Source organism: Manis javanica, chromosome 13 (genome assembly GCF_040802235.1).
Source record: "Manis javanica isolate MJ-LG chromosome 13, MJ_LKY, whole genome shotgun sequence".
NCBI lineage: Eukaryota > Metazoa > Chordata > Mammalia > Pholidota > Manidae > Manis > Manis javanica.
In genome coordinates this window covers 6,276,885-6,291,084 of record NC_133168.1, presented here as the reverse complement: position 1 = coordinate 6,291,084, position 14,200 = coordinate 6,276,885, and the positions used below count along the sequence as shown (strand labels likewise).

Here is a 14,200-nt window from a genome sequence, read left to right as displayed (position 1 = left end):
CAGCTTTTTCAAATCCTCTTGCATTTGACTTGAGCAGAACTTGTCCATTTTTTTACCCTGCAAACTCCCGCTAGCTATTTTAGATTAGCATTCAAGACAAGTCATCAGCTTGTCCGGAAAGCTTTTCCTAAGGAACAGGCACCATGGGTTTGGACATAGGGAATGGCTGTTTCCTCCACAAGGAGGTGTTAGGGTTTCATTTTCTATTCTAATAAAAAAAAAATATGACCTGTGTATCTCATTTTCTTCCCTCAATGATTTCAGGTGCTGTCAGCATTCCAAACGCATTTCCTCCCACTTAGAGAATGTTGGGAAGGCATGCTGTGCATTTCAAACTACATTCGTCATTACGCTTAAACACTTTTTCTCTCTGAAGACAATGCACTGCATTCTCCCCTGGCACACCATTTTATATATATTTGTGGTTTGTGTGTATGGATGCCACTGTCCCAATAAGACTCTTAGTTTCTTTAGGATAAAGTCCTAGAGTTTTTGGCTTGTATCTCCAAACTCTCAAACAGTGTCTGTTGGCATAAGATAGATCAATCTATCAATTATCCTTCTATTTACCTTTATCTTTCTTTCTATTTGAATTAATCATAAAGTTGATTCCAGCAATCTGTTCAGAAAAATCTTTCATACAGAATAAAAATAAAAAAGAACATTTCTATATAACTGAAAAGAACCATGTCTATAAAAGAAATAATGGTAGGTTTATTATATTTGAAGTGAAGAAATAATTGTAGTTCATTTGAAGATTTATTTGAAGTTTATTTATTATGATCAGTTAGGTTTAGGGCTCGATTCTTCTTCATTTCTCTTGAGAAAATATTTTATTTTGTTGGACTACACAGTTTAACACTTTACTTAAGTTGATTAAAATTAGTTGTAAAATATATTCCTTAATTTTATCAAAATATGTGCATGAGGACATACAGAAATTCACACTTTTTTATACTTATAATTGTGCCTTTGACATAAATTTCTTAAATTGTAAAAATGAGGTGGTTGTGAAATGATTCATCTACTCAACAATTATTTATCGAGAACCAAACATGCAGTGAATTGTTTTGCAAGTTGAAGGTAAACCAGGATGTATTACTCACAATTTCCATCCCAAAGTGCTTTGCTACATTTTTTCCTTCCATTTCTCCATTTCTTTCTTCTTTCTTTAGTCTATAGTATTTCAGTAATTTTTAAAGAACAAATGAAATTCTCTACCTTTTTTAAATAGGCTAGCAGATATAATACACACTCAGTCTTGGATATAAATTTTATGGATATGGACTTTATGGATAAAATTTATGAATAGTTAATATCTTTCCATGCCAGATCTTACCTTTAATGACAATGATGATAAAATTAATAACAATTATTGCTTTTACTAAAGGTGAACACAAAATGTTTTTATAGCACATAGTTTGTAAAATATTAATGGAATTAATAGGTCTTGCTGACTATAACTTTTCTATATTTCCAAGTTGCTTGAAGAATGTATCGTTTTTAAATGAAGGCAGGTTAAAACTGAAAACAGAAGATAATGTTGAGACATGTAGACCTTAAAAAAATTTTTTAAACTGTAAATTGTATTCCTTTCAGGTACCCACAAGATGGTGTATTATGATTTTTTAAATATCTAGTGGTTTTAATTTTGATGCAAATATTGATGCATCATAGGCACATTGCTTTTAATTTATTCAAATTTTAAGATAAATTGGTGTTTATTTTTCTGATTTTTCCAAAGTATAACTTGATCATTTGGAAAGATACTCAAAAAGGTTTTCTTTCCTGAATATGTCGGAAACAGTAAATAATTAACATATGCATTTTCTAATTGGTTTTCTTTTTTGCCTTAACTTCTCCCTAGTTTTAAAATACTGCTACTTAAGTTTCATTTAGTAGGCAATCCAAGAAACTATTGTATATCTGAACCAATAATCAATGTATTTCAAGTTATGCAGGTTTATTTGAAAAATCCTGTGAGGGATCCTTCTAAGTCTTATTTATAACTGAGAAAAGCTGCTTATATACAGAATTTTGTTTTCCCTGGCACTCTTCAAGATAATATGTTGGGATTGTAAGCATGAATTATAAGTGATTGTAAAAATTTTAATTTGTATAAAACTGTTTTAAGATATAATTTTGATTTGTTTTAAATTAGTTTTTATTTCTTAAATATTTGAGTATGTTCTCTTTTAAAATATATACATAATTCTATCTTCCTTTGATTTCTAGAAGAATAGCAATATACTTTATATAGTTTGATTTTTGTTTTGTCTGGTTTGTATACAGACATATTTCCTTTCCCATGTAACTGAATATGGATTTGCCTATACCGATTATTTCTATTTAACATTTTGAACGTGAATCTTGGAATTTTACAGGAAAAACCTTAACAAAAATATTCCCTTTCTTATTATTTAAGTCCAAACCAAATGCAATAAATATGTCTGAGAAATAAAAATACAAGTTCTTGATGAGATATTGAATTTGTAAGCTGTAAGCCCTGTCTTGGACATATATTCTTGTTCTAACTTTCCTCTAAGATAATTGAAGTACATTTTAAGAGCTATGTAGTATCTTTGTTTTGAAGCATATAGTCCATTTTAGTCAGTGTAGTCACTGAAAGTCAAAAAAAATGTTTAAGGGCAAATAGAATGTTCTTCAGTCTATAGTTGAGTAACGAACGTAGAAGGCAGCTATATCTCATAGTACAAGGGTATGAATGTAGCAGTGCAATTTGGGGAAGGATGAGCAGAAAATCAGAGTGGTTTGGTTTAAATCTGCGGTCAAGGATTATTCACAAGGCAAACATTTTGGCAGAATCTGTTTTTATTTCATGGAACCAGAAGAATGAAAGCAAGTTGTTCATACATCCTTATGCACAAATTGTTTTCAGAGTGTTGCAGAATTAGTTCTAACAGGAGCAGTTCTTTTCAAAAGAAGCCATTTGTTGATTAAGATAAAGGAATGCAAGCACTCTTTTAAATCAGTAATGATTTTATTGCAATATTTACATTTTCTAAGTAATTGCTGTTTTCTAAGTAATTGCTGAATATTGCAGTTTCAATATTACACAGAGTATCTGTGGTTTTCATTAATTTAATGTATAAAATTTAATTGCATTTCAATTTTTAGACATTGAAAGTTTTAAGTGTATTTTCAGTATAATAAAGTTTAGCTCATAAATGCACGTTGCTACTCAGAAGTTAAAAGTTGCAAATAAACTTTGGACAAATAGTCCATTTTGTATTGTTTTGTATTTACTACCCTTCTCTGAGAGCACATCTCTCAGTTTCCATTAATGATCTATATAAGGACTGACTGGATGGCTCCTTTAAATGTTTTTACATATGAACATAAAATCATACTTTATAATGAGATGCCAGTCTTCATTTACTTGCTAATCTTTCAAATCAGCAAAAGGCTGATTTGTTTATATACTCTTTTAACCCACAAATGGTGTTTTAAATTTAAGATTGTAGCTCAACAGCTGATAATTTTACAACATTTTTGTAAATGGCGTTAAGTTTTTAAAGTATAATACCTTATTCGAGGATGGAGTTAGCCTGAACACTCTGCAGATATTATTATCCATATATTGCAGATGAGGATAAGTGTCTCAGGGGTCAAATATGCTTTCCAAGATCAAAGATGCCTTGTCTAACACTATTTGCACTATATCATACTGCATATAATGGAAGGAGAATATTTAACTGTTTTTCATGATAGTCTTTCTCTCTCAAGTTGCATCAGTAAAATGTTGGAATAGGAGTTTGAACTAAATAGACTGTGGGCTTTGATTATAAGCACTGTCTAGTTATTTCACTTTCCTCGACATGAAGCATCAATTTTGAAAGGAAAAAGACTTGGGTTCATTTCTCAACTTTATTTAATGTTGGATAAAATTACTTAACCTTTCTATTCATCCTTTAAAATAAATAAATAAATGGGCTATGAATACACCATCAATGAAAGTGTTTAACAATTAAGATAGCTAATATGTGTGGGGTTTTTGACTAGCATGAAATAAACAGCTGTTTTTTAAATATAAATTACCATTATTCATAAAGCTGATACATTTTAACGCTGGACCTTAAGAAAGAGAGCTTTCCTGGAATTAAGCATTAGTTATTTATTTGGTTGTATATTTTTTGTTGATAAATTGTATCATTGTAAATCCTAGAAAGAATGTGATGATTAACAGTGCTGTTTCTTAAAATTCATTCATAGCTGTATTGACTAAAGAGGTGTTGAAGCTTGTCTGACCTTACTTACTGATTTTTCTAGCTTAAGTAGAGGAAGTGTAAAAACCTATAATGATGCCCCATTTTTCTGTCTCATTGTATTTGCAAAATACATATAAAGATATTCAGTAACTGTTTCTGTTAGAGTCAAGGTTTCTGAGAATATCTTAATCTTTGGTTATGTTTATCATTATAAAATACTCCAGGCTAAAGGATGCTTTGTCATTTTACTTACTGAGAAAAAATAGTATTGCTTTTGCTCCATAATTTTTTTCTGATTTATTATGTAGTATTCAAAACTTAACATTTACTAACAGAGTCCAGGCAAAAGACTCGCGTGAAATTCAAATCACTGTTAATAAGGCAAATTGATACAGCAAAGCATCCATAGGATGAACCCAGGAGGACCGTGCTCCTGTTTTAGCACTGATACTAGTTAAGTGCCTAAGCATCGATAGATAAATTGACTTCTTGAGTTTTAATTTCTCTAGCTGCAAAATTACAGTGGTTAAGAAAGGACCTGCATGTAAATTCTTGTGTGCTGCTGCACAGCTTATCCAAATAATATAATTTTTTCAAAATGAGAGCTGCTCTAAAACTGCCTCTGAAGATCAAAGTTGCTGTATATATTTTTGACATGAGTCTGAACTAGTCGTTTTTCATCTCTCATTGTTTCACTGTTACATTCATAAAGCCTTAGGTCAATTCATATTTCTGATGTGTATGTAGCATTAGCTAATTTGATATTTTTTAAAGTGCCAAGTAAAAAGAACATAAGTCCAAAGCAATGCGCTGCATTACATAACATTTATTTTCCTCATTGAATACAGTATTTATATGAAATATTGCATTTTACACTCTATATGCTTTTTATTCCACATTAGTTATTTTTTAGTTAATTTAATTATTGTCTCCTGTGGAATAATTTTCTCTAGGCATCACTATGACTGCTTGAATTTATTTCTACTGCGTGTGGTTTGAATTCTTGGCCAAATGACCCACAGCTTCAGAAATTCATTAGAAAAGTGTCTGAGAATGGATTAGGTATCCATAATCAGTTAACAATTATTGTCAACACAAATCAGAACAATTTGGCAGATACATGCTAGATGGTATTAGAACATCGAGCTACAGAATTTGACAGTGACAGCTCTAAGATGTGTTGGTAAGGCTTCAAATAAGAACTGTATGCCAAAATGGTTGAATATTGGAATATCATAATTTTATACTATCAGAGAATAGGATAGCAGAACACATAAAATAGAGTTCCCTCTTTAAAGAGTAATTACCAAATCCAGACTTGATAGTCATGTATAATATTCTATGATTATTTCTCCTTCAGGTGATAAATGACTACAAACATTCAACATGAAAGGGATGAGCTTCAAAGTTAAAAAAATCAAACTGGTTATTTTTCATCAGTTGCAGCTTTAAAAAAGACATTGCTCAATATAAAGGTTTTAACTTAAAAATGGAGTTTAAATATGTGTTTGATGTGGAGCATGTTTATGACTAGATTTCTAATATTAAAAAATTATATGCTTCAAGTGCTGTCATATGATGTTATCATAGAAACATACCTATAAATTAAAAGTTAAGCTACTAAGAATCACACCAATAATGATATTCTTGAGAAACATTAATCTGTGGATTACTATGTTGTCTTCTTACACTCAAAATAAGAAGTATATATAGCCAGTTTAAAAAGCAATGTAAATATAACCAAATTCATACTTCTAAGATTTCTAGAGAATCATTGTTTCAGCCGTTAGAGATGTGTAAATACAGCTTGCCTCATTAAATATAGTGAATTTTTATAATGAATTTTACTAATTTAAATGCAATTATACATGCTAACAGCTCAAAGATTTAAATTTTCATTTTCAGGAATCTTCTATTTGGTTAGTGCCACCCTACCATCCAGACACTGTTTAGTAAACTTTTGAAACTTACTAAAAGAGGTTTTTAATAATGGTTAGTATCCTGTGCCTTTCTTTTTTTCTTTTTGTAGTCTGTTATATGAATGTGGAGAAACATCTTTGCTGTTGTTTTCACCCTAAGAAACTTACCTTATTTAATGACACAATTTGTGGGGCTCCATCCCTAAGAAGTGATGTGAAAAGCAAGAGTTTTCTCTCCCTCCCGCCGTCTTCCCGCCCCTCAGCCCCTCTGTCCTCTCTCCCTCCTTTCTCTCCTTCCTTCCACCTCTCTCTTCCCCTTTACTCTTCCTTCTTCCCCTTTTCCTTCCTCCTGGCTTCCTTCTTACACTCCCTGTCCTTCGCCCTCTCCTCTCCTTCCTTCTTCTTTTTATAACCCAGAAATTCCTGTTAAAGTACACTTGAGTTTTTCAAAGCTTTATTTCGTAGTTTAATAAAAGGAGACTTTAAAAATTCCAATCATTATATGAAGTAGGAAAGACAATTTGTCTCTATTGAGTGACAAATTTGAACTTTGTTAAGTCAGACATGGTACTTTTTTTGGCAACGTACAGCACAGGGAAACTGTATTTCCCAAACATCTCTACAGTTTCAACTTTATAGATTCTTAGATATTCAATATATGGACTGAGTATTTTAATGCTTTAAAAATAGAAAGGAATATGTGTTTGCCCTGGTGCTACAAGTGAACAGTACTTTATGATACCATTAAATTCTTTTAACTTGCCCTGTTGATTCCAAACTCTTATTCAAATCTAAAGGTTTTCATAGTTTTGTGAAAGATTAGATACAGTCTATAAGTGATAAGAGAACCTATTGTCTCATGGAGATGGAGATAAAATAATTTTCCAGATAAACTTACATTGACATATCAAAAAAGAAGGGGCAAAATGCAGCTTCTTCAGAGAGAAAAATTAATAATAGTAACTTGACAATATATAATTAAAGCTGTTCATTGGTTGATTAAATTGTTCACTCTCTAATAGATTTATCAAAAAGAACAAGACTAAAAAGGTAACAGTGGGGCTACATTTATAATTTTCAGAGTTTCTCATATGTAAATATAATTAAGATAATTTAAATGATAAAAGGTGAAAGTACTGTGGTCTTTGTTGTTTATGGTCTTTGAAAGTATTATGGTCTACATTTTATGTTAGCATTACAAATGTTATGTTACATAAATTGCTTAAAAAGAGTTTTATATGTCTTTGTCATCTGAAGTTAAATATAGGGTAAATTTACTCCTTAACTTATTGGAAATAAAGTCATGTCATAGTTGAATGGGGATATACATTTATAAGATTCTTTTATTAAGAATATCGGTTGTTTAGACCATTCTCTTAGTATGATAAAAAAAATTAACCAATGAGTCTATTCTATTATGTTTTTTGAAACTAATATCAAAATACCTAAAAATTGAATTTGCCAAGAAGAGGGCGTTATAAAGGATTTCACATTTGGGAAACTCATACATTTCTAATGAAGGCTTATTTCAAACCAGCATTATTCACATCGTATAACATGTTTAAGTGTCAATGGCATCACGTTTTGACTTTGTTACAGTATCTAATCAATTCTTCTGTTAAATGTTTCAACAGAGAGCCAAGACTAAGTTACCTCAAGACTATGTATTCCTCCCCCTTTTGGAGTCAGATTTTTCCATTTCTACAGTGTTGTCATCATCACCATCTTCACCACCATTATCATCATGTTCTTAATAAGTACATCTAATAGTAGGTATAAAATGACAAGAAAAACATGCCCATGTACTGGCTGTCAGGTGTCATATAAATTCTCTAATAGAAATTCATGATTTTCAGAACTGTGTCATTTAACACATAATAAGTAATGCATGACAATAACTCTGTAGTTAGTGGGGAATTCACATGTAGCATTTATTCATCACCCATTACAAGCACTTATAAATTAATTATTTTGACTAATTTAATGTTATTAAACAGATACCAAAGTTTTACCTAATTAATGAGATGACTTATACATAAGGTGTTTTACTAAGCTTCTGAGAAAATGTTTTGAAGCAATTGAATTAAGAACGTTAGTGAATAAGAATTAAGGTGCTTGCATCCTGTGTAGCTAGTACGTTAGTCAGCACTTAAAGAACACGCGGGTGTACAGTCAGTCCCACGAGAACTTGATCTCTGCTTTTTGCAATTCGGCGAAGACCTAGGGCCCAGATAGAAAAATGTGATAATGAGCACAAAAAACTATATTGAGTGAGAATAATGAGCCTGGTCCATTGGAAAGCAATTCCTGAATAAGTTAAAGTTTGAGTCACGTCCTGAGGAAGGGATACAGTTGGATTGCTATGAAGGATGTAAGACCTCAGCAGGGGGCCAGAGCAAATAGAAGCAAAGGAGAGAAACCAGGGCAGTCCAAGCAGGGAAGGGTGTGTGGAGAGAAAAAGGAACTGGGGTGAGGTGAGGAAGGCGGAAAGCTGGAACACAGAAATCATGATGGGAAAAAGAGACTTGGGTTTCACCTGTTTTTGGACAAAATAATGTTATTAATAAGTGATGTTAAAAAAATAGATTATTCTGGTCATAAGCCTTTTGGGTAGGAATAGCCTAGACCTAGATTTGAGAAGACGACCATGGAAACTGTTCAGGAACTCACAAAACAAAAATGAGAATACAGACAGGACTGGACAAGAAGGTCCAGGAGCAGGGTTCAAAATCACCAAATAGTGTGTCGGGATGTGTTGCTGAGGTCTCAGATGAGAGCTGTGGAAAGTGCCTAACCTACGCTCTCTCTGAGTCAGTTTTCTCTGACACATAGATGCCCACTTTGATTCAAAGAATTAAATTGAACATCATAAAAGATTATGTATGCAAAATATTTTTAAAACATAAGTCATATATATAGTATCAAATATTTTTGTCCTGTGTTCTTTTGGAAATAGCCTCATAGCAGTAACAACTAAAACAAAAAAACACCCCTTCACATGCATATTTGATTAGATTTATTTCATTATGTTCTCATATCACTTTTTATGGAATTGTGTGATTTTTTCATATTTGTCCACCTTTTTGGTTGTCCACATTTTTAGTTCTTGCACAGAAAGAGCCCAAGTCTCAGCCCATCTGAATTTTAACTGTAATATGCAACTGGTTCATGAATTTGATTAATGTAACTAACACATGTATCTCGATTAACTGGGGAAGGAGACTAGCAAATTTTGCTTCACTTATATGTATGAGCATGGTAGGAATTTTGAAGGGTTTTTACATATGAACCCCAGATATACAGAATTTCTAAGAAATATATTGCCAATGAAATGGAAATTAAAATATATACTTTCATCATCATGCAGTGGTTATTTACCAGATCTCAGTTATCAAGCTGATGATAAAAATATGTAATATTTGTTCACAGATTTTTAATGTGCTATAATTTGTCATTTCATGATATGTGTTAGTAATCATATGTTTTATAGGCATAATCACAAAAAAATATAATGAATACCAGAAATTATTTTCCATGTTTTTATGTCTAAGTGTGTGAGTACTATTTTTGTTCTGTTTTGAGATGCAAAATGAAGAACCTATGTTTAAAGAAAATTTTCCTATCTCATGTTATGATCAAAGAAATAGTACATTTCATTTCCTTTAAGATCAAAAATAGGTTTCTGGTGATTGATTTGTATATATAAGTTTGTATTTAAATTTTAAGGTGGATTTGTATCTTACGATGCTAATCGATTTTCCATCTGACAATCGTATTCACTGGATGTGGAATACATGCCTTCCTAGTAGGCAGTTCATAATGGTGATCAGGTGGAGATTTTCTTTAAACTAGCCCACTTGGATGAAATATTTTAATTATCATGTGTATTAAAAGTGTAACAGTTCTGTTACCACTTTTATAATGAAACTTCTGAAAGCTCAAGGCTACTCTGTTGACAAGTCTGTTGAGAATGATTTGAATGTTGCTTCTGGACAGTCGCCCTTTGTCTGTTTGGTAACATTGCATTTTCCGTGTCGTTCTTAGAGGTCCTTCTGTAGCGCCATGGTGGAAGAACTGCGGATGTCTCTGCAGTGCCAGCGCCGGTTAAAACACAAGCCGCAGGCCCCGGTGATCGTGAAAACAGAGGAAGTCATCAACATGCACACATTTAACGACAGAAGGTTGCCAGGTAAAGAGACCATGGCGTAAAGCTGGGAGACCAAATACCCAAGCACAAACTGTCGTCTTTTTTCCAAACAATTTAGCGAGAATGTTTCCTGTGGAAATATGCAACCTGTGCAAAATAAAATGAGTTACCTCATGCCGCTGTGTCTATGAACTAGAGACTCTGTGATCTAAGCAGTTGCCGTGATCAGACTTGATGTACAAGCATCATGGATCGACCCAGTCACACAGGGTTACACTGTCGTGGGCTCCTCCTCCCTTCTTCTGAGTGAATGTGACATGCGCATCTCGTGGCTGGTTTCAAATGCAGTCCAGTAAGAAATTACAGGTTCCTTTTGAAGTCCAACTGTTGCCAGGAGATGGAATATCAATGCCCCAAGCGTAACCAGTAAAAAAAAAAAAACATTATGAATAAAAATACCTGGAATGAGCAAAAACTGTAGTGTTAAAAGAAACAGTACAGTCTTCTGAGCCCCCAGATAATGAGGTGGTCATGTTACCAGCCCCCGATTACTCAGTATAACAGTGAATAGATGATATGTGTTTATGGGATGTGAAAACAATGTAATGCAAAACAAATCTGAATTTCATGGCAAGTGGAATATAAAGCAGATCCTCATCAGTATTTTCTTTCTTTCTTTCTTTTTGACAATCTGTGTCACTGACCGAGGTAGAAATGTCAGTTACCAAGGCAATAATATTTTTCTTGAATTCACCAAGACAGGAGATTGCACATGCAACTCTACCATATCCCTACCTATTGCCCCCAGAGACCCTTTCCCCAGCCCTACACCAGTAATATAAAAGCAACAGTAGGTTCAGAGATTCTGAGTTTAAAAGGATAATGTTTTGCAAGCTTTGTCCTAAGTTGTAAACGAGGACTGAGTATTGATGGTGATGTGGAAGACCGAAGCTCCATTCTAACGTTCAGATAGGTTAATCCAAACCCTTGTTCCTGCTGTAAATGAACTTGATGGAGCCTGGGTAGATCTTGGTGAAAGGAAAAAGTTCTAGAGAAAAATATGTGCAGAGAACTTTGAAGCGGACTGCATTTATCAATACAGTCACAGTGTTAAATGAACAAAATTCTTGAGCAGTTTTTTTTCAAAAAAATGTTCAGGTTTATTTGTGGAAATGCAAGATTTCTATGAAAATAGTTTTTGTATGGAAATTTTTGTAATACTTTTTATCAACAAAATAAGAACACGTGTTCCTGTCGGGGGTGTGATGTCGAGCATGAATGGTAGTGCGTGTGCACCACCAACGTTTGGTGAAAACTATTTTTATCAAGAAAAAGAGGAATCATAGCAGAGAAATATTTTCGAGTTAGAGGATATAAAAAGCTAGGTGCACTACCACCCTGCTTACCACGCCACACCCCTGGCTTCCACAAGGACGATAACATGCTGCAATGGACAATTGTGTGTGAAATGGTGAAGACACAGGCCTCTCGACAACATTGTGATAACAGTTGAGTGCACACAGTTTGCTGTTTGAATCCAATGCACAAAATTTAAAAAATTCATTAAAATTATGTCCATTTTACTTTCAGCTTTGACTTTCATTTTTCTCTTGCATGGGTAAATGAATCACGATATGCTCATTGCATTAAGGGAAGTACACTTCCTGAGTCCTGGGTCATCAAGGATGGCCGCTTCTCTGCTACCTGGAGAAAAGAAGACAACTCTTCGGGTGATAAGCTGCCCAAAAGTAGGAAAAGCTGGACTATGCCATGTGATCCTTAGGGTTAGGTAGTTTAAATGAGCAAAGTGGCAGTTCTAGAGGCAGCAGTCATGATCTCATCTCTTCCATGGGCGGATATTAACTCTATTCATAGGGTTGTATAAAACCACATACTGTTATTGTATTTGAAGTTCAACTCATGTCTAATTTAAAAGTTCCTTGTACATTGATAATTCAGTGTAAATCAGCAAAAGGAGAGGGAGAGATAGGCTGAATATCAACAATTAATAATGATGTGGTTTAGACGTTAGTACCCTAGAACTTTTTCTAAATTAAAAATTAAAGCATACTTTACTAAGCAAAAAGAAACCCATTTTATTTTTATTTTTTAATTGAAATATAGTTGATACACAAACTATATTGATTTCAGGTGTACAATATAGACATTTGACAATTACATACCTTACAAAATGTTTACCACCATAAATGGTTACCATCGGTCAACACACGAATATATTATAGTATTGCTCACTATATTCCCTATACTGTACTTTCTTCCATGTGACTATTTTACTTTATAATTGGAATTTTGTATCTCTTTATCCCCTTTACATAGAACTCCTGAGCAAATAAGAAATATGAAAATGAAGCTCTGTGAAGTGTTTCTTCAACTCTGCAAAAGTTGCATAATCAGATTGCTAATAGTTAATTACAAATTAAATGCACAAGTGATTTCAGAATTTCTGGAGTCCGGGTTACTTTAAAGTAAAATTCATATTTAAATGATCATTGTGTCCCAAAATTTAATTTTAGAGAGAGATGGCATGTCACTGTTAAAAATCTCAGCATTGATTTTTCAAAGTGGTAAATAGCCTTAAATAATATATCTCATGAAATATTCAGATTTTATATAAAATAGTAAGATTTTTATCAGATTCTAATTGGATTTTAAAGTGCTTTTTAATTTCAGTTTGTTTGTTAACCTATTAATAGGCAGGGAATGATCATTTTTATTTTTTTTAAGTAGCCAGAAAATAATTATTTAGGTTTTTGATAAAATTTGACAGCCTTTTTTTAAAGAATTAAATTAACAAACTTTGGAAAGCATAAAAAGCTCATTATATCTTAATTCTAAAGGTAATTTAGAATAAATAATGTCTAACATTTAAATTTTATCCATTTCGTAAAAGGTTTCCACATTATTGCCGAAACAGATATTTCCCTACTTATTAGGTGCTTATGCATATATGGGATGCTATTGTTAATTTTCATAAACTCTTGATTACTTTCAAAATAATTTGAAGCAACGAAAGAACGTCTCCTCTCTCTGAGAAGGCAGTATGTTGGAGTAAACTGTTCTCTAGTGTTAACACTCAAATTATAAGGGGAGGAAAATAATATCTATTCTAGTCAACAACATTGACATGATTACCTGACAATTCCAGGTAATCAGCAGAGGTGCACATACCACAAATAGATAATTTTAGCCAGTATGAAGCACCAGGGGGATATATTTGCATATACCACAACTAAATCACCCTAGCCAGACGAAAATGCAAGAATTTATATTTATATATATTCTAGCTAAGCAACCCTAATGAGTATGAGGATACCAAGGAGATATATTCACATAATTACAGCTGAATAACCCTAACTACAGTGAGAATACTAAGGGGATATATTCTATTTTACAAATATGTAAAAATGTTTTAAGCATATTTTATTAAGTGCAATGCTCCAAATATTTGCAACTTGGCTATGTTTTTTTAAAAAACGTAAGTTCCTTGTTATTAATGAACACATATATGTACTAAATACTAGTGATTTAAAAGTGATCTAGCACAATGATAACTTTGTAATGTTTGTTATGCAATATACATGCAGCAGATTGTATACAATTCAGATGTACAACAGGATCGTGGCATCTTGCTGTTGTATGCACCAAAAATTATTGTTCATCGGGAATGGGCTATTCTATATATTAATTGACTCTGCTTATTGTCACTCACCTTTTCTCCTTTCAAAGTTTTGTTCAAATTCTCATCTTTCTTCTTCTTTTTACTTTTGGAGTTTTATGCATTAAAAAATATCTCTATTGTAATTTTATGGCTAATAGGGAGAAAAATTTGATGCATGCATTCAATCCTTCACTCTCATCTGGAACAAGAATCCTTTCTTTAAAGA

General features: G+C 32.7%; 1 protein-coding gene across 8 annotated transcripts in view; it reads left to right on the top strand.

Annotated features, from left to right (window-relative positions):
* Window positions 1-12,902, top strand: part of GRIK2 (glutamate ionotropic receptor kainate type subunit 2) — a 577,367-nt gene extending 564,465 nt beyond the window's left edge. For 4 of the 8 annotated variants that reach the window (XM_037012291.2, XM_073220908.1, XM_037012290.2 and 1 more), the window contains one exon: window positions 10,193-12,901. In XM_037012291.2, coding sequence (XP_036868186.1) covers window positions 10,193-10,357 — 165 coding nt within the window. In that variant the 3' untranslated portion in view covers window positions 10,358-12,901. Of the gene's footprint in view, window positions 1-6,134; window positions 7,272-7,782; window positions 7,922-10,192 lie in introns of those variants that run through there. The other 4 variants (XM_073220909.1, XM_073220910.1, XM_037012294.2 and 1 more) reach the window with 4 other exon arrangements.
* The last annotated feature ends 1,298 nt before the right edge of the window (window positions 12,903-14,200 follow it).